The 27,923-nt window shown below is 48.1% G+C and overlaps 1 protein-coding gene across 2 annotated transcripts; it reads right to left on the bottom strand.

Moving 5' to 3' along the window:
- Positions 1-179: 179 nt before the first annotated feature.
- Positions 180-26,209, bottom strand: SPNS3 (SPNS lysolipid transporter 3, sphingosine-1-phosphate (putative)). Of its 2 annotated transcripts, XM_077919452.1 has the most exons (13): positions 25,798-26,209; positions 23,854-23,919; positions 19,416-19,552; positions 18,349-18,500; positions 16,196-16,262; positions 15,573-15,718; positions 13,648-13,803; positions 13,079-13,268; positions 12,339-12,404; positions 11,033-11,131; positions 9,501-9,690; positions 8,480-8,570; positions 180-1,788 (listed from the first exon to the last, which is right to left on the bottom strand). In XM_077919452.1, exons 1-12 carry the CDS (start codon positions 25,982-25,984, stop codon positions 8,491-8,493), a joined length of 1,536 nt encoding a protein of 511 aa, XP_077775578.1. In that variant the 5' UTR covers positions 25,985-26,209; the 3' UTR covers positions 180-1,788; positions 8,480-8,490. The 2 variants fall into 2 exon arrangements, with proteins under 2 accessions (XP_077775578.1, XP_028572113.2); XM_028716280.2 differs by lacking the exon at positions 8,480-8,570 and having other exon boundaries at positions 25,798-26,207.
- Positions 26,210-27,923: the final 1,714 nt, after the last annotated feature.

The following is a 27,923-nucleotide window of genomic DNA, read 5'->3' as shown; positions in this document are numbered from 1 at the left end:
CAGAAGGTAACATGGGGAAACAGCCAGTCTTTTTTCACAAAGAGGGTCTTCGTGGGACAACTGCTTCATTCTTGAGCCTCAGGACTCAGGACAGGATTAACCAATGGTCTTACTCAGTGTAAGGCAGCTTCCTTGTTCCTAAAGAACAAGGTGGGTTCCCATAAGGCAAGACACAGCGATAACAGCAAGTCCCTTTATTGAACTACAGTAACATCTCATGTTACGTTTGCTTCATATTACGTTTTTTCAGGTTGCATCCTGCGGTGACCTGGAAGTACCAGAAAGGGTTACTTCTGGGTTTCGCCACTCACACATGCGCAGTAGCGCTAAATTGCACTTCGCGCATGCGCACAAGCACCAAATCGTGCTGTGCACCTGCGCAGATACGGCACTTCAGGTTGCGGGCTTTTCATGTTGCGAACGGGCCTCCGGAACATGTGTTTGCTTCACATTGCATTTTTTCTGGTTATGAACGCGGCAAACCCGGAAGTGTTTACTTCCGGGTTCGCTGCTTCATGCATGCGCAGGAGCAATCTATCGCGTCTTGCGCAGAGGTGGAGCTCTACTTATGGACTTTTCAGGGTGTGAACAGCACCCCAGAAAGGATCACGTCCGTAAGTAGAGGTACCACTGTAGATCAGGCATAGGCAAACTCGGCCCTCCAGACATTTTGAGACTACAACTCCCATCATCCCTAGCTAACAGGACCAATGGTCAGGGATGATGGGAACTGTAGTCCCAAAAACGTCTGGAGGGCCGAGTTTACCTATGCCTGGAATAGATTCATGAAATTAACATGGAAAACTGTTAAGGGGAACTTACTTGAAAAAATGTTTAGATCAGTCAAATCTGCATGCAGGAATGTATTCGGAGAAATGCAAACTATAATGCTGGAAAAATTTCACGGGGACTTTTTAAAATAATAATAATAATAAACTAATGCAGAAATGTGAGGAACTGGACTTAAGGGTGAAAAAACAAGAAACCAAAACTGACACAATTCATCCCTAGTCCATACAAGATAGGACCAGAGCACACAGAAGAGTTTTTGCCAAAGGGGCAGTGAGGAAAGGTCATAGTTTTGTCACGTTGTAAATGCAGCCGAGACGCGATATCAAATTTGGGCAGCGATGGAATGTGAAGAGTCCAAAGGAAAACCAACAAGTTGGACCGAAGATTCGTCTAGCTTGGCACTTGATATGTTTCTCAAGTTGGAGATTAATTCTACTGGAAGTGGCTAGAAGGGATCCTTACTGTTCTTTGCTAATCTCTCCAAGGTGTTGGGCAAATGGCTGCCCCAGGCTTTGTACCCAAGCTCTGTTTGACTCAAAGCCCCCAGGGTTGAATCTGGAAACTTCTCTGTGCAATGCATGCACTTGGCTCCTGAAACACAACTCCCACCCCCAAGAAGGAGCTGCCATATACCAAGTAAATTTAGACGGGAGGCTGGCACGTCTTACTTCCACTCGTTATGTTTTTTGGAGGAAGTTGTCACTTGAACAGCTCAGCTATGTTCCTGGCTCCTGGAGCCACCAGATTCCTTGGCAGCTTCGGAGACAGTGATGGCGGGTGGCCATGTGATTTGCAGCCCACTTTGAATGTCACGCTCCAAAGTCAGTCCCAAAAGCTTCCCCCGCCCCTCACCAGATGGAGGTTGTGTTGATAACCGTTCAGGCCTCTCCTTCCCTGATGAGAGCGTGTTTGCGAAGGACAGGAGGCAGCTCTATGACACAGGAAGCTCCCCTTGGACTTCTCCTCCATGCCGGACATAACTCTCGTTTTCTGTGCCTGCAAAACCAAAAGATCCCGTGTTAGGAAATGCATCACTTTGAGAAAGGTCTATGCTGCTGTTTCTTAAAACAGGGGTGGAGGAAGGGGTGTGTGGTGGGTGCTGTCTGCCCCGGTGTCACCACTGAGGGGGGTGACAAAATGCTGGGCGGCACTCACCACGAGCCTGCAGCGCACCTGAACCGCGCATCTCTCCTGGGAGTGACACGGTGGCTTGGGCACCTGCAGGCCCAAACGGTCCGCCCGCTGCCTCCTCCCCCCCCCTAGCTGTAGGGTGGCTGAGTGGGAGGAGGCAGGCAGACTGCAGAGGCCCCACAGTGAGCCCCCCCCCCCGGGTAGCTCGCCTCGCCCCTGGGCAGCCGCCCCAGGTGCCCTCACAGCTTCCGCCGCCGCCAGGGATGGGGCACCTTCAACCCCACATTCTCCCATCTTCCTCCCTGGCCACTGGCAATCCTGACTGGGGCTTGAAAAGCCTCCAAGTGTCCCTATTTTCCAGGGACAGTCCCAGATTCACATACGTCCAGTTTCTGGTTTGATCCTGTATACCTGAAGGAGCGTCTCCACCCCCATCATTCAGCCTGGACACTGAGATCCAGTGCCGAGGGCCTTCTGGCGGTTCCCTCATTGCGAGAAGTGAGGTTACAGGGAACACCCACCCTGTGGAACGCCCTCCCTTCAGATATGAAGGAAATAAGCAGCTATCCTATCTTTAAAAGACATCTGAAGGCAGCCCTGTTTAGGGAAGTTTTTAATATTTAATGCTGTATTGTTTTTAACACTCGATTGGGAGCCGCCCAGAGTGGCTGGGGAAACTCAGCCAGATGGGCAGGGTATAAGTAATAAATTATTATTATTATTATTATTATTATTATTATTATTATTATTATTATTATTACCACAGAATGTCCTGCTTTTCCTTAGGACACCCCTATTTTCATCAGATAAATGTTGGAGGTTATGGAGTTATGTGACTCCCAAGCCAAGGAGTTAAGTAACTATACAACTTTTAGAATATATCTGAAGGCAGCCCTGTATTAGGGAAGCTTTTTAAAAAAATGTTTTAAGTTGGAAGCCGCTCAGAGTGGCTGGGGCAACCCTGTAAGATGGGTGAGGTATAAATGATAAAATTATTATTAGTATTAGTATTATGGAATAGGATGTCCCTATTATCATCAGAGAACTGTTGGAGGGTATGGGCTTATGGGGTTCAGCATCTTGGAGGGCACCAGGTTCCTCATTCTTGCTTTAAAACCTATTCTCTTTGGAAGCTTTCCTGAAAAGACTTATTTAGCTCCTTTCCTGGAATGCTTTCGATATATTCCGAACACACTTTTCAGCGGGAGTTTTAGAGAGGAGAATGTCCTCCTGGGGATTCCCGAAACTGCTTGATAAGGAGAGCGCCAAAAGCTGATGGGTTTCGTTCACGCTGCGGTTGTCAAATTAGCATCTCCTAGCGAGAAAGCTAATATTATCTCCTGTTACTTCTGCTGCAAAGGGGCTGCTCTGCTCATATCTTCTAGAAGAATGTAAGGAGACCCCTGCTGGATCAGGCCAGTGGCCAACCTAGTCCAGCATCCGATCCCTACAGTGGCCAACCACATGCCTGTGAGAAGCCCGCAATCAGGATTCAAACACAAGAGCACTCTCCCCTTCTGTGGTTTCTAACGACTGGTATACAGAAGCATACTACCTTGGAGGTCACGACGCCAACTGCTAGGGGCCGAGCCCAGCTGGGGTTCCCCAATATATTTGGGAGGGGGCTGAGGCCCCCCAATGTCAAAAAAATCAGGGGACGGAGGAGGCCAATTGCGAAGCCGAGTGCTGAGTGGCAGGTGGCAGTGGCAGGAGGAGGAGCCTGCAGCCATTGAAGCTGTGCCACTGCTGCAGCATAGCTGTCAACTTACAGATTTGAAAATAAAGGACCAGCAGCCTCGAAAATAAGGGATCAGCAGCCAAAATAAGGGATTTTCAGAGCACAGGTATGTTCAACTTCTGAGCCCCTCCGAGCCAAAGGCAGAAAGCCCAGCCAGCAGCCAAACGAAGCCTCAAGTGGTGGTTCCCACAGCGCAGTAACTCGGCAAAGGGGATGCAGCAAGGAAAACCACCGTCACCTCTCCGCTGGGAAGCACTGAGCAAAGGCGAGTCCCCAGGCAACGCGGCCAATTTGATCGGCACAAGGCATGCAAGCTCCACCCCCCCAGTCGTTCTTAGACTCCTTATTGGGTGAGCAACGCAGCCAAGCAACACAGTTGGAGCCTCCCTCCCTGGCCGGCAGGGAGGGAGGGAGAGGAGCTGCTTCCTTTGAAACCCGGGAAATTTAAGGGACATCATCAATAAGGGACAGCAGCGGGACACAGCGCTGGGATAAGGGACTTTCCCGCCAAATAAGGGACAGTTGACAGCTATGCCACTGCTGGGCTTGGCTCCGCTCCCTGGCTCCTCCCAATGTCCTGACGTTGCACACATGACTTCACATGCAGTGTCACACACACACCCCCGCAAACTCCCTCGCAACCTGGAGCCTCTCATGGAAGCTGAACATAGCCCTCAGGTTTAGTAGGCTGTGACAGCTTTATCTTCCATGAATCTGTGTACAACAGAGGACAACAAGGATGGATGAAGAGGCCATGGAGCAGGGCCCTCCCACTCAAGCTCCCCAACTCAGAGCCAGTACCCTCTGTTGAGACTCTTGCTCTGGAAGTCTCGCAGCTGCCCCCTTACTTGGCTCAGGGTGAGGAGATGGGGCCTTCATATGCCTGGGGAGGCCATTTTTCCACCTGAGGAGAGGAGGTGGCACAGACTTAGCTACCCATGGGGGAGCAGCGTCAGACCTTGTCTCTGAGACAACAGCAGCGCATCAAGAGTCAGGAGTAAACCCAGCCCCCAAGAAGGAGCATGAACGTCTGGGAACCTTTTTCTTCTTTATATTACTGCCAGCAAATGGAGACTCAGTTGCTGGAAACTCTGCGAGTAAAATATTCGCTTATTTGCAAAGCTAGGTGTCTGTGATTTATTCTAGCCTAAGTAGTTTTATAATAATAATAATAATAATAATTTATTATTTATACCCCGCCCATCTGGCTGGGCCTCCCCAGCCACTCTGGGCGGCTTCCATAAAAACCAAAAATACAATAAAATATCACATGTTAAAAACTTCCCTGAACAGGGCTGCCTTAAGATGTCTCTTGAATGTCAGGTAGTTATTTATCACTTTGACATCTGCTGGAAGGGCGTTCCACAGGGTGGGCGCCACTACCGAGAAGGCCCTCTGCCTGGTTCCCTGTAGCTTTGCTTCTCGCAATGAGGGAACCGCCAGAAGGCCCTCGGCGCTGGACCTCAGCGTCCGGGCAGAATGATGGGGGTGGAGACGCTCCTTCAGGTATACTGGACCGAGGCCGTTTAGGGCTTTAAAGGTCAGCACCAACACTTTGAATTGTGCTCGGAAACGTACTGGGAGCCAATGCAAGTCTTTCAAGACCGGTGTTATATGGTCTCGGCGGCCGCTCCCAGTCACCAGTCTAGCTGCCGCATTCTGGATTAGTTGTAGTTTCCGAGTCACCTTCGAAGGTAGCCCCACGTAGAGCGCATTGCAGTAGTCCAAGCGGGAGATAACCAGAGCATGTACCACTCTGGCGAGACAGTCCGCAGGCAGATAGGGTCTCAGCCTACGTACCAGATGGAGCTGGTAAACAGCTGCCCTGGACACGGATTTGACCTGTGCCTCCATGGACAGCTGTGAGTCCAAAATGACTCCCAGGCTGCGCACCTGGTCCTTCAGGGGCACAGTTACCCCATTCAGGACCAGGGAATCCTCCACACCTGCCCGCCTCCTGTCCCCCAAAAACAGTACTTCTGTCTTGTCAGGATTCAACCTCAATCTGTTAGCCGCCATCCATCCTCCAACCACCTCCAGACACTCACACAGGACCTTCACCGCCTTCACTGGTTCTGATTTAAAAGAGAGGTAGAGCTGGGTATCATCCACATACTGATGAACACCCAGCCCAAACCTCCTGATGATCTCTCCCAGCGGCTGCATGTAAATGTTGAAAAGCATGGGGGAGAGGACAGAACCCTGAGGCACCCCACAAGTGAGAGCCCAGGGGTCTGAACACTCATCCCCCACCACCACTTTCTGAACACGGCCCAGGAGGAAGGAGCGGAACCACTGTATAACAGTGCCCCCAGCTCCCAGCCCCTCAAGACGGTCCAGAAGGATGCTATGGTCGATGGTATCAAACGCCGCTGAGAGATCCAGCAGAACTAGGAAACAGCTCTCACCTTTGTCCCTAGCCCGCCGGAGATCATCAACCAGTGCGACCAAGGCAGTTTCAGTCCCATGATGAGGCCTGAATCCCGACTGGAAGGGATCCAAATGGTCCGCTTCTTCCAGGCGTGCCTGGAGTTGTTCGGCAACCGCTCGCTCAATCACCTTGCCCAGGAATGGAAGATTTGAGACTGGGCGATAGTTGGCCATCGTGGCCGCATCTAAAGATGGTTTTTTAAGAAGCGGTTTAATAACCGCCTCTTTCAGCGGGTCTGGGAAGGCTCCCTCACGGAGGGAAGCATTCACCACCCCACGAAGCCCATTGCCCAGTCCTTCCCGGCTAGCTTTTATAAGCCAGGATGGGCAAGGATCCAGGAGACAGGTGGTTGGTTTCACTCGTCCAAGCAGCCTGTCCACATCCTCGGAGGTAACAGATTGGAATTGATCCCACTCAACTTGACTAGACAGAACTCTAGCACTCTCCCGCCCCGGCCCTGCTCCCACGGTGGAGTCTACTTCTTCCCGAATCTGAGCGATTTTATCTGCAAAAAACTTTGCAAAATCATTGCAGGAGAACATGTGGCCCGTACTGGGCCCCGATGTTACAGGTGGTTCCGCTAAATTGTGAACCACCTGAAAAAGTCTCCTGCTGCTGTTTTCTGCAGATGCAATAGAGGCGGTGAAGAAATTCTTCTTCGCCGTCGCTATCGCCACTTGGTAGGCTCGACGTTGAGCTCTAACCTGTGTCCGGTCAGATTCGGAATGAGTTCTCCGCCACCGGCGCTCTAGCCGTCTCAACGATTGTTTCATTGCCCTCAGATCCGTGGAAAACCATGGGGCTGTCCGGGCTCCATGCAATCGGAGAGGGCGCTTCGGAGCCAAACAGTCAATAGCCCTGGTTAACTCCACATTCCAGCGGACCACCAGGGAATCAGCTGAAAGGCCATCAACATGGGATAAAGCATCCCCTACCACTCTCTGGAAACCATTTGGATCCATTAAGTGGCGGGGGCGGACCATCCGAATCGGTCCCACCTCCCTGCAGAGGGGATGGGTCGCAGAGAAGTCCAGTTGCACCAGGAAGTGGGGAATGCTTGTTTAAAGGTGGGTGAGGGCAGATGTGAAGCCAACCAAGTTTTAATGTGCTTGGTAGCAATCACCATTGTGCTAACTATGCTATGCGACAGTGAAACTCTCTCCTCGAAACCTCTTTATTCAACACACAGGTCAGGGGTTGTCTGTAGGGCATGCATGCATTTGAGTAGTCAGACAATCTCTGTTTAAAAGCATGATGGGCAGGGAGGGCTGATTCTCGGAACAACTTCACACTCCTGTGCAGTCTCAGCTCCCATCTTCTGATCTGTATCCCTGGCCTTGTCCCTGAACCTTGAAGCTCCTCTCCTCGTGCTTTGATCCTTGCTGCATCTCTGGGCTTTTTCCTGCTCTTCACTCGTTGCTGAGCCTGCGCTGGAATAAAGTAGCTTGACATGGGACGCGGGTGGCGCTGTGGGTTAAACCACAGAGTCTAGAACTTGCCGATCAGAAGGTCGGCAGTTCGAATCCCTGCGATGGAGTGAGCTCCCGTTGCACGGTCCCTGCTCCTGCCAACCTAGCAGTTGGAAAGCACATCAAAGTGCAAGTAGATAAATAGGTACCGCTCCAGTGGGAAGGTAAACGGCGTTTCCATGTGCCGCTCTGGTTCTCCAGAAGTGACTTAGTCATGCTGGCCACATGACCTGGAAGCTGTACACCGGCTCCCTCAGCGAGATGAGCGCTGCAACCCCAGAGTCAGCCACGACTGGACCTAATGGTCAGGGGTCCCTTTACCCTTTACCTTTACTTGACATGCAAGAAAGGGCACTTGCCAGCATTCTTGGGCAGGAGACTGGGACAGGTGTAGCTTAAAGCAGTCGTCCAAATCCTTTCCTCTACATCTTTTGCCCTAATCTGCACCATCAGACCCACAGGGAACTTGAAACCACATAACGCTGGACTTATATTTATTAGAAATTCTCAGGCTTTCCTCCTATGAGCCACAGGAACGACAGAGGTGCAAAGCAGATGGGCAACCTCAAATGACAAGACCATGGGTAGGCAAACTAAGGCCCGGGGGCCGGATGCGGCCCAATCGCCTTCTCAATCTGGCCTGCAAATGGTCCGGGAATCAGCATGTTTTTACATGAGTAGAATGTGTGCTCTTATTTAAAATGCATCTCTGGGTTATTTGTGGAGCATAGGAATTTGTTCATTATTATTTTCCCAAAATATGGCCCGGCTCCCCAGTGGACTGGCCCCCTGCTGAAAAAGTTAGCTGACCCCTGGACAAGACCATTTAATAATGTTCGGCGAACTACAGTTCCCATGGTAGGAGTTGGGTATATTTAGGCTGGAAACGAGAAGACTGAGAGAAGATACAATAGACACCTTCAAATATCTCAAGGGGTATCACATGGAGGATGGAGCAAGCTTGTTTTCTCCTTCTCTGGAGGGTAGGCCTCGAACCAATGGCTTCCAGCTACAAGGAAGGAAATGCTGATTTAACATCAGGAAGAACTTTCTGACAGTCAGAGCTGTTTAACAGTGGAACGGTCTGGCCTGGGAGAGCGGCGGAGGAAGCCTGGGGCGGCGTGCCCAGGATGAAGAAGAGTAGAAGAGGAGTTTGGATTTGATATCCTGCCTTATCACTACCTGAAGGAGTCTCAAAGCGGCTAACATTCTCCTTTCCCTTCCTCCCCCACAACAAACACTCTGTGAGGTGTGTGGGGCTGAGAGACTTCAGAGAAGTGTGACTAGCCCAAGGTCACCCAGCAGCTGCATGTGGAGGAGCAGAGACGCGAACCCGGTTCACCAGATTACAAGTCTATTGCTCTTAACCACTACACCACACATAGAGGCAGGGCAAGGGCAGGGCGAGCCGCCCATATGGGCAGGGTGCACCACGGGGCCTCCGGAGTCTGCCTGCCTCCTCCCACTCAGCCGCCCTGCAGCTGGGGGTGGGGAGGCAGCGGGTGGACCATTTGGGCAGCGTGAAGCCTGTGTATACCCAAGCCACCGCATCTCTCCCAGGAGAGACGCATGGCTCGGGCACACTGCAGGCCCCGCGGTGAGTGCTGCCCAGCATTTTGTCACACACACTCCCAGTTGTGACGCCTGGGGCTGTCTGCACCCACTGCACCCCGCTTCCTCCGCCCCTGTCCCGGGAGGTTGTAGACTCTCCTTCCTTGCAGGTGTTTAAGCAGAGGTTGGGTGGCCACCAGTCATGGATGCCTTAGCTGAGATCCCCACATTGCAGGGGGTTGGACTGGATGGCATTTGAGGTCCCTTCCAACTCTACAATTCTATGACTCAACGGTTGAGCTGGAAAGGTTGGACTGGCAAAAAATGATGTCCAAAGCCAGGGCGATGCTCGCAGTACAGATGCGCTGAGCCCAAGGGTCAGAGTTACCTTTGACTGGCGGTGGGGGTGGAGGTGCGGCTTCCAGCCGATCTTCTTTGATCCGGAGGGCGGTCAGGAGGAAGCAGCCTCCCCCAAGAGCACCGACAAAGCAGCATACGACAAAGCTGTACTGCAGGCTCCGGAAGGACGCGAGGTAGGAAGAAGCCCCTGCCTGTCGCTTCTGGATTTCACTGGAGATCTGGAGGGGGAACGTGTTTTTTTACTCTGCTTCTTGCATTTATGCCCCACCCTCTTCCTCTAAGGAGCTCAAGGTGGCACCCATGGTTCTCCCACGCCCCATTTAATCCCCACAGCAACCCTGGCAGGGAAGGCTAGGTCAAGAGGCAGTGACTGACCCCCTGCCAGCTCACCCAGTGAGCTTCAGGGCCAAGTGGGGGATTTGAACCCCGTTCAGTCTGACTGTGTTGTTTTCTCTGGTTGCTTTTGGACTTGACCTCAGCCTTCCCTGAAGCTTCCTGGGCCCTAACACAGATGAAGCAAAAACTCTGGGATGCATAAACTGATGCGTTTGACGGCCTGACTGGTGCCAGCCCTCCGGTGGCCAAAGCTGGGACTTAAGTTCTTCCACATCTAGGAAATGGGTAAATATGTCATTTTCTCTCATTTTTTTCTGTCCTAAGGTCAGTTCTCCACATTTCCACTTTGCAAATTTATTTTATAAGAAAGTCCTCATGAAAATTCATTAACATTTTAGCACAGATTTTTGCTAATATACATATGCTTCTGTGCAATTTTGCCTAAGACGCACATTTTCGCAGAGTATTTTCTCTAATGTAATGCATATTTGTCTGCTATCTTCAAAAATATGTGTGTTTTTATGCACACTCAACCTCATTATAGGCCCATTAATTGGCCAGAGAACTGATTTGCAAAATTAAGTCTAGCCTAAGTATTTTTGTGGGGGATGCTTGTTTAAAGGAGAATTTCTAATTTTGAAGCGTAGAAGAATTGTTTTCGAAAGTGCAAATTAGGGAGGTTTCCTTTAAACGCAAACGGTATTGAATTTCTCCCCGTAACCCTATTCAAGACCATTTGGTTCTTGAGGGACCAACAGGAGCCTGGCTGGCTGTGTAAAACTCACTTTGTTTCTTAGTAGTCTGAGTAAATTGGCTAATATATTAGCAGTGGTGCAGGTGGTCTTGGACCTCTGATGGCTTTCCTACATCTGATCCTTTGGTCTTCATCCACTTAGCTCTCTACCTGACCAGCTGACCATCTTTCGACTGCCTATCTGCCTCTAGTCCTAGGTTGGTTCCCTTATCTGTTGCCTGATTTCCTGCCTGTCTCGGATTGTGCCTTCTGCCTCTGGTCCATTTGAACATCGCCAGGGTCAAGAACCTGCTTCAACCTGCCATGAAATGAAGCCCCAAGCTATTCACTCACAGTGCACCTATTCACTCACAGTGCAAAGAATTTCTATGCGCTTGTAAAATGAGATCACTTTGTACCATTTCCCACCAAGGGTGGGGGGGGGGGGAATTCAGCCCACCCCCACCTCTAAAGCTGCCCATATAACTTACGATTCCAATGAGATAGGGGCTTCCAGCATCACCAAACAAATGACTAACAAAAATCTGTACAGATAGTGCAGTGGATTGGCATGTTGGTTTCACGACATACTGAAAAGTCAAAGGGAAAAGACCCAATGGTCAAGGTAAGTAGGAAGTAGGAAAGACCAGCTAGATGTGCTTGAGCGAGCCAGCAGTAAATCACACTGTGCAAGTCGGGGTTAACTCTTTATCAGCAAAAAACACAATTGATGCAGGAGTGTCAGCCCTAATGAGCACAGCAACTCATCTCCAGCAGGTCTTGCCCCTGTGAAGCAGTTGTTGAGACTGAAGGTCCTCACCTCCACATAGCTGCCTAGGTCCTCTCCTTTCCAGGGCTTTCCCCCAAGCAATCGGAGACTGTGCCTCCATGAAGCCAACCTCTCCTCCACCCTTTTCATGCCTCTTCTGCTTCTGTGAAACAGGGGGGCAGGAGGGGAGCCTGTCACAGCAGGAGGGGGAGCCACCTGCGACTCTGCACCAACCTGACTCCTCTTGGCCTCTCTCTTCTGCTTCAGCTACTGCCTCTGATTCCGGACTTCTCTCTGCCACAGACTCTTCCTGCTCACTCAGCCCTGTTGCCTCTTCAGTTTCCAACACCTCCTCCCTCCTTCTCCCTCTGACCACCACCAGTCCCCGAGTTCTGAGCCTTCTTCCCTTGGGGGTTCCCCAGCCGGTCCTCCAATGTTTCCTCTGCATCCAGCCAAGCTGTAACACCTACATAAGGAAGCAGGCTGTGGTTGCCATATCAGTGCTTCTAACATGGGCCTTGCCTTCCTAGCAACATACTGCTGGTACCTGGGTTGCTAGCAGATATGCCAGCCCTACCACAGAGACTAACTACACAATTTCCTGGGTGTGCCTGGCTTTGCACTGCAAATGTCTGAAAGAGAGAGACCACTTCTGGATGGTGTGCAAGGAGGGTGGTCACACATCCCAGTCTGCAAGGACAGTCCTCTAGCTGAAGACATCCTCTTTGGCTGCAATCCAGTACACACTTTCCTGGGAGCAAGCCCCACTCAACACGGAAGGACGTGCCAGCAGGATAATATTCATGGGATTGCATGTTAACTCATTTCACATTAACTTAAAATGCCCCGCTTACCCCCCACCCCACCCCACCCGCCGTGTGACTCTTGTCTCCGCTACGTTTCTGGCTATGGACCTGAAGGGATGTGAAGGTAGAAAACAGAGAGAGAAAGAGAGAGCAGAGATCTAAGAATAGGTGTATCAGGTTATCAGCAAAATCAATATGACAGAAAAAGACAGCTGAACTCACCAGCAGTATGTCAGTCACAATGGCCCAGTTTAAGGATAAAAGAAATTCTCCAAGGGCAATAAAAATCTGAAATAGGGAAAAAGCACACAGAGAGGAAGAGAGGTAGAGAGAACGTCATGAGTTGGCAGGGCACTGGAGATTTGCAAATGCACACACAGAAAGATCAAATAGAGGCCAAATACTACTCTCCATCCTTTTAACGGTTCATGTTTTAGGTACCAGCAACCCTTACACGACCCCACCTTCCCACCAATGAGCTGAGGACGGTGTTACCAATGTTGGGTTTCAGCTGAGAGAAATTAGGAACATGGGAAGATCCTTCATTTTTGCCAGCAAGAGCAAGCAGAAGGATATAGATTTGCTCATAAACTGGCTGGCAGGAGCTTGTGAACAAGGAAGTGCCCAAGTGACTGCTTAAAGCAAAAAGCAGCTAACTTTCAGGGTGCAGATTTACCCAGTGCAATGGCCAAAAAATTAGATTCTAGATAGGGTATATTGATGAGTATGCTAGAGGCCCCTGGCACCCAATCCAGGCTTCCATGGTGATTTTGCCTGCCCACATATGTGAAATTCAGAAAGGTTCGTCTCGGTTCCTACAATATTTCAGTCTTGCCATCTTGAGGACTAGAGACCTTTCCAAGCCAGTATCTCTGCCATGAACGCCCAGTTCTCCCACAGGCAAGGTTGTCTTTGAAGAGAAGCCAGCCGCTAAGGCAAAACCCCTCTTGCCACATACTTACATATGTAGCTATAATGCTCTCCTGAGCCAGCATGATCGCCAGATACATGGATGGAGATGACGTCAGCAAGCCCACAGCACAGATCAGAGGGTCAGCCATTGCGTTGGTCTTCTTGAATCTTCTGGCGGCTTCTGCTCCAGCAATGACTCCAAAGATGCCAGTTGCAATAGTTATTCCTCCAAATATCTGGCTGGAGGACAGGAAAAAATTTGTGTGTGTTTTTTTAAGACCACAGCAGGTTATATAACCTTATAAACATTGGCTCTGTCGATTGGCTGTTTTATTATCATTATTATTACATGACTGTATCTTTGCGCTTTGGCCATGCTGTGGCAGGCAGAAATTACTTATTTTCATTATTAAATTTGCCTACTACCCTATACCCATAGATCTCAGGGTGGTTCACAAATCAAACAGGTGTGATGTTTCTGCAATGCTCCATCTCTGCCACAGCCTCCTGTTGTCACATTTCTTTAAAAATACAGTAAATAAAAAATATTCAGATAATCTCTCCTATGGAGCGTTCCCCATGCCCTCTGTTTGCTTCTCCCGAAGGAAGCTTGTCTCACCTGTTGGAGGTGTCACACGACCCTTCCTGTTGGCAGGGAGGGACAGTGTCATGGATGAGCTGAGCTCTGGAAAGGAACACCGGCATCCAGAACCCCAGAGCTCCGACGATGAAGGACATGGCTGTCACCCCCAGCGAGGACCACAAGAAACTCCAGCTGACAGGGGGTGGGGTGGAATAAGAAACATATTTAAATAGTTTCCTTGGTGTTTTGGGTTTTGGCTTGTTATTGCTCTCCAAATCAGGGGGAGGGAAAACCTCAGGCCTGGGGGGCAAATGCGGCCCTTGAGGCCTTTCTGTCAGGCCCTCAAGATTTCATCAGGCCATACTGTACCTCCCCTCCCTGGGCCACAGCCTTGGCTTGCCGCGTTCCACAATTTCCTGGAGTGCTTCTGGCTGACTGTGATACAGTGGTACCTCAGGTTAAGTACTTAATTCGTTCCAGAGGTCCGTTCTTAACCTGAAACTGTACTTAACCTGAAGACCACTTTAGCTAATGGGGCCTCCTGCTGCCGCCGTGCCGCCGGAGCACGATTTCTGTTCTCATCCTGAAGCAAAGTTCTTAACCCGAGGTACTATTTCTGGGTTAGTGGAGTCTGTAACCTGAAGCATATGTAACCCGAGGTACCACTGTAACAGCCTTTGCTCGTCTGGGTGAATGGAGAGATGCACAGATAGCTCAGTTGGCAGAGCATGAGACTTTTGATCTCAGGGTCGTGGGTTCCACCCCAACATTGGCCAAAATATTCCTGCGTTGCAGGGGACTGGGCGAGATGAACCATGTGGTCCCTTCCAACTCTACAATTCTGTGATCTATGTGTCGATACCCCTGGCCTTTACATGGCTGGAATACAGCTGACTGTCAAAAGGCAAGGGTCACACCTGTTGTTCCAGTGGAGGCTGCCCCACCAACCTCCATCTGCCCTCAGTCAGCCCCTAACCTGCCTGCCTTCTTCCTTATAACCTGCCCAGGAAGTAGGCCCAGGCTACCACCTTCCTCCTCCTCCACTTCAGTGTTGCCCCTTCTAGAACTCAGCAGGGAGGAGGATGGGGTAAAACTAGAACTAGCTGGCTTTGTTTGTCATGGGCTCTGGCGCCACCTACTGGTGGGCTTCCTGCCTTCTGTCCTACCAGCGGCCGCTGTGTTGCACTGTGTTGAACTTTGGCCTCTGGCTCCACCCACTCTTGCCTTTGGCTCTGCCTACCATCGGCATGCGGCCCCCAGAAGGCTGCTTGCGAAGTGATGTGGCCCCTGGGCTGAAAAACACCCCCCCCTCCACCTGCTGTAGAGTACCCGGATGGCTGACAGTATACTCTATGCATCTTTTAATTAAGGAGAAGGATGACAAGGTGATGTTTGGTAGCTCTGGGGGCTAGCCAGCATGTTCACCAGAGCATTCTGGGTAATCAGGTGATTTTTAATTTTTAGAGTGCCTTTCGACGTTGCTGAAAGCCAACTGCAACCTACAGAAATGACAAGATGTTAGCAGGGAGGGTGGCAAGTGTTTCACAAGCCTGGAATTTCAGTGCCTACACCATAAACAAGCATTTTGCATGCTAGCCAAGTAGGGGACACAGTATTAACCACCCAAGGGTCTTCTACCTTCCAGAGCAGACAATGTTCGCTACCTGACTTGGCCCTGAGCATGAAATGTTCAAAGGATGCCTAGAGAAGATTTCTCCAAGTCAACATCGCCCTCTACTGGATCCAGCTCAACTTGCAGCACCTTCAAGATGCACAGATTTGTCAAAGTATATAAGGTTTCGGGGACTTCATCCTGGTCTTCATCAGGGACACAGTGTCAGATGGCCGATAGAATTTATATATGCATATTATACTACCTAAGGCTAAAAGCTGCACTTTCAAGCAAAGGGTTGGCATTCCACACAGGCACTGAAAATTCAAATAATAATAATGATATTTACTTTTTGCAAAGCGATGAAATGTCCTTGAGCCAAGTTGAATCCCCTCTGACCTTGTCAGCTGCGGGCTCCGTAGCTCCACGCCGGGATGATTCAGGAACCAAGAAAATGAGGAAAGCCAAGCCTACAGCTCCCATACAAGGGGTGACCTACAGAGAAAAGAACAGTTGCTGATGTTGCAGGAAAAGGGCTTTCAACAAAGACCATGATTAAAGTGGCAACATTCTGATGATCAATTAGTTATTGGGGGAAGGGTTATTGGGTTGTTGATTTTGTTTTGATTATGCATTTTGTGGTTTTATATTCGATTTTATTCTGCGAACCGCCCTGAGACCTCTGGGTATAGGGCGGTGTATAAATAATAATAATAATGGCAGAAAAGATGGAGTTCCTATAAGCTCTTGCCCATCATTTTTCAAAGCAGGCCCTTTGTTTTAGCACTGCAGATCTCAAGCCACTCTCTTCAGTTTCAAACAGTTTCTGCCTCTTCACAAGACAGGCTGACGGTGGGCTGAGGCCAGCGGTCGGATTTGTTCAGCTGAATGAAACTCCCTTGATAAAGTGCAGAGTGGAAGAACCCTGCCATTTTGCCCCCCAAAGGGGGGGTCCATCCAGAAAAGACTCACCCTGAACCCCCAGTTCCAGTAGCCAGTAGCCATCGCCATTCCAGATGACATGATGTAACCGAGCCCACTGCAAGAGAAAGGAAACGCACTGTTTTTATCTGACTGCTTCAAACCACCGAGCATGTCTAGGGGACAGACTGAGCACCAGTTTGGTTGCCAGGTCACCAGCCTAGACAGAAGCTCTTCAGGGGAGGGGCTACAGCTCAGAATTAGGGTGCACACCTCCCATGCCAGTGGTCCAGACCTTCCAAATTTCCCTATTTCCCTATTTTCCAGGGACAGTCCCGGATTTATAGAAGCCACCCCGGTTTCTGATTTGACCCTGGAATGTGACGCTTTTCCTTAGGATGTCTCTATTTTCAGCGGAGAAATGTTGGGGGGTTTGGAGTTACGCAACCCTTGAGCCAAGGAGATAAGGAACTATAAAACCTTCAGAAGACATCTGAAGGCAGCCCTCTATAGGGAAGTTTTTTAAATGTTTAATGTTCCTTTGTGTTTTAATATATGATGGAAGCCGCCCAGAGTGGCTGAGGCAACTCAGCCAGAGAGGCGGGGTATAAATAATAAAATGATGGTGATGTTTATGATAATGGAATAAAAGGTAAAGGGACCCCTGACCATTAGGTCCAGTCGTGGCCGACTCTGGGGTTGCGGCGCTCATCTCGCTTTATTGGCCGAGGGAGCCGGCGTACAGCTTCTGGGTCATGTGGCCAGCATGACTAAGCCGCTTCTGGCAAACCAGAGCAGCGCATGGAAATGCCGTTTACCTTCCCGCCGGAGCGGTACCTATTTATCTACTTGCACTTTGACGTGCTTTCGAACTGCTAGGTTGGCAGGAGAAGGAACCGAGCAACGGGAGCTCACCCCGTTGCAGGGATTCGAACCGCCGACCTTCTGATCGGCAAGTCCTAAACTCTGTGGTTTAACCCACAGTGCCACCCGCGTCCTGATGATGGAATAGGACGTCCCTATTTTCATGTTGGAGCTTTGGTGTTCACTTCTTAGCCTCTCCAGTTTAAAAAGTTTAGAGTCTCTGCAGTTCAATAAAACATGGCTTCCAATTGTGGCCAATGACTGACCCTCTTCAAACAACAATCAGGACAGGCAAGAGTCTAGAACGTGGCCTTGGATGCAGCTGTCTTGCTGAAGTTAAGCAGTTCCAGGTTTGGCCAGTGCATGGATGAAAGGTCACCTAGGTAACCTGCATGTATGACACATGGAGTTCCGTGAGGAAAGGAAAGAGGGATATCAATTTAGTAAGTGGGACGTGTAACAAAGTGTTGCAGTGGGGACTGCTGCTGTTCCGAATTCCCATTCCACCCAACCTGGTTTTCTGTGTCCCCTCTCAAAAAAACAACAACACCCCAAAACAGTCAGCATTTTGTGACTAGTGAGCACATTCAGTTCTCATGGGGCTGTTTGAGAGGTTCTCCCTCACTGCTCCTCTAGACCTTTCTTCAATTTTCGAAACTCCCATTGTTCTAGGCGCATTTTGCAACAGGGAATTTCATCAGCGCAAGAAGTTTCTGAGCTCTGGGTGCAGTACTGTGCCTAAAATTTCAGATTAAAACTGCAGAGTGGAAGGAAAGGAGGACCTTTTTCTGCCTCCCCACTTCCAGTTACTCTCTTAAGACTGGATAAGAGACCCTTTTAATAATATTAGGGGGGTGGGCAAGGGAAGGACTAGACCATGTGAAAAATGAACATAATATTTTAGCTGCAGTTCATTCATTTTCAGCTTTGTATTCTTGTTATAAAAAGCGCACCTAGACATTCCATTGTTGCACCCATAACCTAGGTTTAAGGTGCCATTTAGCTCCTCGCTTTCATATCACAGTTTCTCACACTGCCTTTCTTCCCATAAATATGTTTTTGCAGTTCTGCATGTCTTGAGTTCCCTGAATCTTGCTGGTAATTCCTCCTAGGTGTTTTTGGGTACAAAATGATTAGCCCTTTCAGTTTGAACATCATAAATGCAAGGATGGAGTGGATAGACAGATGGCTCTCTTCAACAGCCCCACCCTTGCTAAACGGAAAATGAAGAGGCTCCAACCAGAACATTCCCCCCCCCCCCCGCTTCTCCCCTTCCCCACTTCCGTGCTGCCCCATAACCCCAGATCCTTCCCAACTTGTCTTGGAGAACAGACATCTACCTTCCAACCGGTATGAAGATATAGAAGAGCGAGAGCATGCACGTCCTGCGGTCTTTCTCAAACATGTCAGCAATGATGGTGGGCGCGATAGTGGAGTAACTGGCGGTGCCAGCACCCACCAGTCCCCGCGAAATGAAGAACAGCCAGGGCATCTTGAGGAAGGGGAGGAGACATGCAAGATATTGAAAAGGACACAGGGAGAGGAGCTGCTTCCTTTGAAACCCGGGAAATTTAAGGGACATCATCAATAAGGGACAGCAGCGGGACATGGCGCTGGGATAAGGGACTGTCCCACCAAATAAGGGATGCTTGACAGCTATGTTTCTGGGTTAGCGGAGTCTGTAACCTGAAGCGTATGTAACCTGAAGCGTATGTAACCCGAGGTAGCACTGTATAACATAAAGCTTGCACCTTTATTGCCCAGAATATCACTCAGAGTTTCTCTGGGCAGTTCCCTCCGTTCTAAATTGGGCAGCCTAGGTAAAATTGAGTTATTCTCCTAGCCAGTGTTTTTTCCCCCAGCCGGAGCATGCAGGAGTGCAGTTCCATCACCTCTCAGGTGGGCATCATTGTGAGCCGGCGCTCCCCTCACTGCCTTCTTGCCTTTATGTACTTCTGAGAAGCCCAAAATGTACATTTCAAGTCAAAACAGAAGTTGGCTAGCATGTGCAAGTCTACACTTTTTTAAAAGACCTATGAGTCCAGCTGTAGTTTTTTGCACCTCCACAATCAGTAAATGGGGCTGTTATCAAACTGGCATCTGTTCAGGGCTGCCCTAAGTTGCCTGGTGACTTATTGTAACAACTTCACAGTGAATTCTGGCACCTATTTTTCTTGGGGGGGGGGGGACATTAGCTAATTTTTAAAATATGTTTCCTTCCCCCCACCCCCCTTTCATATTTGTAATAGTTGAGCCTCAGCTCATTGAACCAGCTTTGGATTTGCTGAATGTTCGAACGCCACTAGGAGGTGTACCATTCCCAAAATGGAACATCTATTCATGCAGACACCACCACCCCCAAAAAAAACAACAACACACACACCCCCCCCAAATAATTGTCACTTACCCATTCTGGGATGAATGAGCTGGCAAGAGTAACGCCTGACCAGAGGATTACCCCAGCACTCAGGATGATTTTGCGGTTGTATCTGTCACCGAGATATCCAAAAAGAGGGGCCGCCACCAAGAAACAGATAATAAAAACTGTTGTGGAAAGAAGCAAGAGGAGTGATGAATGTTGACAGCTGTGTGGGAGTTCACCGGGGCTTCCATTTCAGTGCATTTATCACATTATTTCACTTTTCTTCAATTCCTAGAATCTTAAGAGCTGGAAGGGGCCACAAGGGTCAAACTTGCTGCAATCTTTTGCCCGATGGGGGCTCGAACCCATGGCCCCCAGATTAAGAGTCTCATGCTCTACTGACTGAGCTATCCCTGTGCCTACCCCATCTGTTAAGTTTTCCCACTTCACCATCCTTCTACCAAAGATCTAAGATTTGCCATAAGCACACACATTTTATCCTCATTACAACCCTGTGAGGTAGGCTAGGCTGAGACTGACTGGCCTAGGGTCTCCCAGTAAACTCCATGGGATTTGAACTTGGGTCTACCCAGAGTGTGGGTGTCACTCTTGGCTATATTCAAGATGAATTTAGAAAAACAGAAGCATATTTTAAGAATCTTTGTTTAGATTAAAAACATAAAAGCCCACTGCCGGATCTGACTGAAGGCCAATCTAGCCTAGTACCCTGTTTCCTCATGGTGGCCATTCCTCCTTGAAACTCCCAAGTCAGACATGATGGCCACAGAATTCAGGGTAGGGCAGATGCCTGGGCCTAAACTGGACTTTTTCACACAGAGGGGCTGAAGAAACGAGGCAAATAGAGGTGAGGAAATGTAGGCTTTATTACATGGCTCAGGACATCAATACCTCAAGGACGCCTCTCCACATAGGAACCAATCCTCAACCTTTAATCATCAACAGAGGCCCTTCTTTGTGTGCCTCCTCCGTGAGAGGTCCAGAGGGGGGCAACACCAGAACGAGCCTTTTCGGTGGTGGCTCCCCATTTGTGGAGTATTTTCCCCAGGAAGGCTCACCTGGCACCAACATTACATGTCTTTAGGCACCAGGAAAAAGCATTCCTCTTTACCCAGGCCTTTGGATGTTAAATAATCCATGCCCTTGTTAAAGCTGTGGGAGGGACTGTTATTATGATTATTTTATTATTATGCTTTTTAAAAATTATTTTATGGTTGTGCTCTGTAAATGTGCTCTGAATGTTGTACACCGCCCTGGGATCTCTTGATAAAGGGTGGTATAACAACAACAACAACAACAAATTATAAGCGAGCCAGGTTTGAACGGCATGAACTTGAGAGTTCTGAAGAACTCCCACGTGGATGTGCTGATCTTCTAACAAAAAGCAGATAACTTGTCCCTAAGCGTGGCCTCCACACCAGGGGGCTGGAAAACAGCCAGTCTAACACCAATTTTTAAAAAGAAATCTGTGTGGGAGGGCAGAATCCAGGAAATTACAGGCTGGTTCGAAGTTCTGCTCCAGATTAATTGGTGGAACGCACTTTTAGAAATACAGTGGTGCCCCGCAAGATGAATGCCTCGCAAGACGAAAAACTTGCTAGACGAAAGGGTTTTCCGTTTTTTGAGTCGTTCCGCAAGACGAATTTCCCTATAGGCTTGCTTTGCAAGACGAAATGTCTTGCGAGTTTGTTTCCTTTTTCTTAAAGCCGCTAAGCCGTTAAGCCGCTAATAGCTGTGCTTCGCAAGACGAAAAAACCGCAAGACGAAGAGACTCGCGGAATGGATTAATTTCGTCTTGCGAGGCACCACTGTAAAACAACCAAGTATATAGAAAAACAAGCATAGCTGAAGTTATGTCTCACTAACCTTGAACTGGCCCAAAACAGAGGTGCTCCCTGTGGTTTGAAACACAGCAGGGGAACCCCCTCTCATTTTTTAAGCCCTACGATAGAATATGGACAACCCTTGCCACAGGCAAGACCTACTCACACACACACAAAATCCATTTTTGTGTGTGTGTTTTTAATATTTGATTTAAGATTCAACAACAACAAAAAAATCCACAATAACTACTACAGGTGTGGGCAGGTGTGGGGGATTCCCTGGTCCTGAATGGGGTAACTGTGCCCCTGAAGGACCAGGTGCGCAGCCTGGGAGTCATTTTGGACTCACAGCTGTCCATGGAGGCACAGGTTAATTCTGTGTCCAGGGCAGCTGTCTACCAGCTCCACCTGGTACGCAGGCTAAGACCCTACCTGCCCGCAGACTGTCTTGCCAGAGTGGTGCATGCTCTAGTTATCTCCCGCTTGGACTACTGCAACGCGCTCTACGTGGGGCTACCTTTGAAGGTGACCCGGAAACTGCAATTAATCCAGAATGCGGCCGCTAGACTGGTGACTGGGAGTGGCCGCCGGGACCACATAACACCAGTTCTGAGAGATCTGCATTGGCTCCCAGTACGTTTCCGAGCACAATTCAAAGTGTTGGTGCTGACCTTTAAAGCCCTAAACGGCCTCGGTCCAGTATATCTGAAGGAGCGTCTCCACCCCCATCGTTCAGCCCGGACACTGAGATCCAGCGCCGAGGGCCTTCTGGCGGTTCCCTCATTGCGAGAAGTAAGGTTACAGGGAACCAGGCAGAGGGCCTTCTCGGTAGTGGCTCCTGCCCTGTGGAACGCCCTCCCAGCAGATGTCAAAGCAATAAACAACTATTTTACTTTTAGAAGGCATCTGAAGGCAGCCCTCTTTAGGGAAGTTTTTAATGTTTGATGCTGTACTGTTTTTAATATTCAGTTGGAAGCCGCCCAGAGTGGCTGGGGAAACCCAGCCAGATGGGCGGGGTATAAATAATAAATTATTATTATTATTATTATTATTACATCAGTTCATTACAATTGACCATCTTTAACAGTAGTTGAAAAATTACAGAACATCACTTTAGCTTGCTCAAATTTTCATATTTAACTTTTATCTCTTTATCTCTTTCTTAGCAGATCAAAAAGAAAAGGACAAAAAGAAGAAGAAGAAGGTAGAAAGAAAAAGAAGAAAGGGGGGGAGAGATTTAAAGAAAGAATTAGAAGAAAGGAAAAAAATAAAAATAAACACATTTGACTTCCGATTAGACTCATTGTATTATTATTTCTATTATTTTTTCACACACAGTTCCAGATTCACACACACATAAAATCCATTTTGAAAGCAATTTTTGGCTTCGCTTTCACAAAGCTGCAGCAAAACTGTAACTTAACCTCCTCAGATACCTTATTTGATTGATTGAATGATGATGATTATTATTATTAAAGTCCCTGCACTGAAGAGAACTAGCTTGTCAGGACAGTCTTGGCTTCATTTTTGGCAGGCTAGTTTTCTATATACAGTAATGTCTTTATTTATTTGAATGTGAAGCAGACCTTTATTTTATTTTTAAGAAACAGAGACCAGAAGGCTAAGGGAACATGAGAGGATGTGTTATAACAGACCGGTCACTTGGGAAGGTTGCCTGCACAGGTCTGTCAAAATGCCACAATTTCACAGGGAGGGCAGAGAATAAAACACAGGATGTGGTGTTGGGTGCGAAATCCAGCTTCCTGAGAAATGTTAACCGACAGGCAGATTTTATTTTGTATGGTTTTTGCATAGCACAAAATTCCAGTATTCTTAGAACGCTATTTTGAATTTCTTTCTAGAAGGCTGCCTTACGCAGAGTCAGAACATTGGTCCATCTATCTCTGTACTGTCTGCAATGGTTGGCAGTTGCTCCCCAGGGACTGAAACGGGAGTCTCTCCTCGCCCTTGCAGTAATGTAACAAGACATCATTACATCCACCCACCCCATCCTGTATTCATTGCACACAGTGCTGTTTCCTTTCTGCTGCAGTTCGCCATCTGACAAAAATGACGCCATTTGTCTCACCGTCCGCTGTGGTGAAATTATGCAACTCGCGTAATTTACATAATTAATTATATCGCTCTGCCCCATTCATTTCAATGCAAGGCAAATGCAAGGCAAAAGCAGTAGTGATCGGGGGGGAGAGATAATTGATTATGATCATAAAAAGGTAAAGGGACCCCTGACCATTAGGTCCAGTCGTGACCGACTCTGGGGTTACAGTGCTCATCTTGCTTTATTGGCCGAGGGAGCTGGCATACAGCTTCCGGGTCATGTGGCCAGCATGACTAAGCCGCTTCTGGCGAACCAGAGCAGCACACGGAAATAACGGTTACCTTCCCGCCAGAGCGGTACCTATTTATCTACTTGTACATTATGTTTTCAAACTGCTAGGTTGGCAGGAGCAGGGACCGAGCAACGGGAGCTCACCCTGTCACGGGGATTCGAACCACTGACCTTCTGATTGGCAAGTCCGAGGCTCTGTGGTTTAACCCACAGCGCCACCCGAGTCCCAATTATGATCATACACATGCTGAAAGCAACAAAAGAGAATACCATTGTATTAACGTGGTTTTACCTGTGTGTAACAAGCCTGCGCTGCTGTCTCGTAGTTTGAAGTAGGTCTGTACATGTTGAAGCACCCCTGTAACACAGCAAAAATCCATTACAACCACAATGTTACAGCGATAGGATTAATTTTGACTTCTTAATGTTTGTTTGTTATGCTACCCTGTCTCCAAGAGAGCAAGCATGGTCACCCACCCTGCATTTTATCCTTTGAGTTAGGTTAGATTGGCCTAAGTTCTCCCATGGCTGGGTAAAATCCAAGTCTGCTCCTATGATTAGGCTCCATCCCCTTGCCCCAGCTTGTGGGAAGGGGAAGCAGAGGTTTAGCAAAGGTGTGCTGCTTTGATCTAGCAGCTCAGGTTATGCAAAGCTGCCTTTACTACTCGTTGTACTACTCGTCTCAACTAGGGCCAGGGCCTTTTCAGTACTGGCCCCGACTTGGTGGAACGCTCTGTCACAAGAGACTAGGGCCCTGCGGGACTTGACATCTTTCCGCAGGGCCTGCAAGACAGAGCTGTTCCGCCTGGGCTTTGGTTTGGACTCAGTCTGAACCATTATGTTTCCCTCCCCTTAGAGTTTTGATCTATGGGCTACTTTTAAAATGAGGCCGCATTTTTAATTGCATTTTAACCTGTATTTTAAATTGGTTTTTGTTTTGTTTTTCCCTATCTGAGCCGGGGAGGGTGGGGTATAAATAAATATTATTATTATTATTATTATTATTATTATTATTAAGACCAGCATCCTGTTCTCCCTGTGGCCAACCAGATTCCTGTGGAAAACCCACAAGCAGGATTTGAGCACAAGAGCCCTCTCCACTCCTGTGTATTGAAAAGCATGGCTGCCTCCAGCTGTGGGAGCAGAGCCATTGTGGCTCATTGACGTCTTATCCTCCATTAATCCTCTTTTAAAGCCACCAGGTTGGTGGCCCTCACCACATGAAGAAGTGCTTTCTTTCAACATTCAGCTTCGTTGGACGCCCACAAGTTCCCATGTGTATCGTGTAAGGGAGAAAAACCTTCCTCTTTCCACTCTCTCCATGACAGGCATAATTATCTAAACGTCTATCATGTTGCCTCTCGCTTGCCTTCTCTCTAAACTAAATAGTCCAATACGCTGTCACATTTCCTTGTGGGGGAGTCTGATACCCTCCAACGTTTCTCTGACGAAAATAGGAACATCCTAGTCCATCATCATCACCATCAGCAGCATCATTTTATTATCTATACCCTGCCCATCAGCCTGGGTTGCCCCAGCCACTCTGGGCGGCTTCCAAAATAGGTAAAAGCATAATAAAACTACACAGATATTCTTCCAAAGGTTGTATAGTTCCTAATCTCCTTGGCTCAGGCGGTTGTATAACTCCATACCCTCCAACATTTATCCAATGAAAATAGGGATGTCCTAAGGAAAAGCGGGACATTCTGGGATCAATTCAGAAACTGGGACAGCTTCTGTAAATCCAGGACTGTCCCTGGAAAATAAGGACACTTGGAGGGTCTGGAGTCTGTTAAAAAATAGTGCTGTTAAATAATAATAATAATTATTATTATTATTATTATTATTATTATTATTATTATTATTATAACTTATACATCACCCTATATCTGGAGGTCTCAGGGAGGTTCACAACAAGACCACAACATATAAAATCAAACCAAAAGCAGTAAACCAGTAACAACAACACCCCCAAAAAAAGCCATATTCTAAAAATGTGTTGGATGTCAATAAGATCAACCAAAGGCCTGGTTAAAAAGGAACGTTTTTGCCTGGCACCTAAAGGTGTATAATGAAGGCGCCAGGTGAGCTTCACTGGGGACAGCATTCCACAGACGGGGAGCCACTGCAAAGAAGGCCCCGTTCTCATGTTGCCACTCTCCAGACCTCTTGAAAAGCAGTATTAACACGGTTATCTTTCAGGGAATGGACCCCAGAAAGAGGGGAGTCATCTTACCTGGGACAAGAAACCAGTCCATGTAATTCACCAGGTTAAGGTAGCACAGCACTGCAATGGCGATGTAAGACCTTCTGGCCGGGGGACTCCTCGCTCCCTGGTCGCCTTCGCCGAATTCAATGACTCCATAACCCTTCAAGGCTATGGGAGACTGAGGTGGCAGTCCCGGGGCCACCAGCTCATTCATGGCCCTGGACCAACTCTGCTAATCAAAGGACGGGCAGGATATGAAGCCAATTCCGACCTCCTTCATTATGAGGAACTTCACTCTGCATGGTCATTTCCTGCAAACGAAAGCCACTCGTAAAGCCAGCCACAAAAGCTCTGAGCTTCCCCCTCTCGAGAAGGTTGCACATTTGCAGAGAAGAGCCAGGTCTCTTCTCCCACACGACAGCAGGAAACCACTTGACCTTGTAAGGCAAGGAGAGAGAGAAATGTGTGCAAGATTAATTTAAGACACTCCTTTTTTCGATTGGGAGTCCACCTCCGTGGTGCGACCAGAGGTGGCAGAGAAATTTGATCCGGTTTTCAAACGCCACCTACCGTGTTTTTTCGCATATAAGACTAGTTTTTCCCCCTTAAAATTAATGTCAAAAATTAGGGGGCGTCTTATACATGGATACATTTCCCCATTTTCTTAAATCTGAGTCCCCCAAAATAGGGGGCGTTTTAGACATGGGGCATCTTACAGACAAAAAACCTGGTAATTTGAAGTTCCCCAAACAATAAATGAACCTGCTTTAAATGTATACTGTAGATGGAGCCATAAAGCTGAAAAGGCCCTCAGATGCCATCTAGTCCACCCCCTGCCAGTGCAGGACATTTGCTGCTTTGGCATCCCTGAGAAGGGCCCATTTTAAAACCCCTGCTTTAAAACTTCTAACAAATCTCCTTCCAAGGGGGTTTGTCCCACTGCCAACAGCTTGTGACAGCAGGGAGTTTTTCCTGATGTTTCGTCAAAATTTCAACCCTTTTTTAAATAAAAAAATGCCTGTGTTGATATGTGTCTATGAAAATCCATCTTTTTCTTTGATATGTGGACAAAATAAAAGCAGCCTTCATCTTCACTGATGGATTCGTAATTTAGGAAGCCGAATGCCAGTTTTCTGTCTACGTAAAGCCGCTGTCCTAACCTGGAATTCAACCCAGAATAAACTCTTATATTCCATTTGTTTCGACAGGACTTAAGCATGCATCAATGCGCTTAGCCTTGCAGTAGCATAAGACAATTAAAGGTGTTGTTTTTTAAAAAAAAAATTAAAAAGCTACTTTTCAATCAAATATATTCATCACACCAACTCTTCCTTGTAAGAATGCAAAAAACCAAAAATGTGAACCTATATTAAGTTTGGTATGCTTATGTCTGGGAATTAATTTTGATGGAAAAGTTAAGGGAAAGGGTACGTGAAAGAAAACAACGTGAGAAACTACATAACTTTTCCTCCTTTATTACATATGCATCAAAGAAAGAACATGCATTTAAACCACCTAAGACACATGGGAGCATGTGGAATGATATTTTTTAAACCAGCAACTGTAGAAATAAATTTTCATTTGATTATATTACTAATGTAATTACCTGGACGTAGTTGGGACTGTTTTTTTTTGGGGGGGGGTTAGGGGAAAACTGTATTTTATTGCTTGTATTTGATTATATGTTGTTCTCATATTCAACTAATAAAATATTCCCCCCCCCAAAAAAAATGCAAAAAAAGTAAGACAAGTTATGCTGGATCAGGCCAATGTCCTAGTCCAGCATCCTGTTCTCACAGAGGCCAACCAGATGCCTGTGGGAAGCCCAGAAGCAGGATTCGAACACAAGAGCACTCTCCCCTCGTGCGGTTTCCAGCAATTGGTATTCAAAATCACTGTTGCCTCTGACTAAGGAGGCAAAGCATTGCCATCCTCCAGGAATTTGTCTAATCCTCTTTTAAAGCCATCCAAGTTGACGGCATCACTGCCTCCTGAGGAAGTGAGTTCCACAGTTTAACTTGTGCCTCTTAGGGGAACAATGTGGGGCAGACTGCTCTGAATCAGCTTCGGCTTGTAGCTGCTTAATGCCCAAAACTGCAGGCGAGGAGAGCGCAGGAGGGAAGGTCTGTGAAGCAAGCTTCCTGACTCAAACT

Source organism: Podarcis muralis, chromosome 15, assembly GCF_964188315.1.
Source record: "Podarcis muralis chromosome 15, rPodMur119.hap1.1, whole genome shotgun sequence".
NCBI classification, from domain to species: Eukaryota; Metazoa; Chordata; class Lepidosauria; order Squamata; family Lacertidae; genus Podarcis; species Podarcis muralis.
Note: the sequence above shows the minus strand (reverse complement) of the source record. Positions and strands in the feature narration are given on the sequence as shown.

Bases quoted from the DNA above. Each gene is read 5' to 3' on its own strand.
- SPNS3 (XM_077919452.1), bottom strand. From the start codon at position 25,984: ATGAATGAGCTGGTGGCCCCGGGACTGCCACCTCAGTCTCCCATAGCC. The intron at 19,553-23,853 runs GTAAAACCACGT...TTTCCACAACAG, and splicing joins CGCAGGCTTGTTACACACAG to TTTTTATTATCTGTTTCTTG. The intron at 18,501-19,415 runs GTAAGTGACAAT...CCCTTCCTCAAG, and splicing joins GCTCATTCATCCCAGAATGG to ATGCCCTGGCTGTTCTTCAT.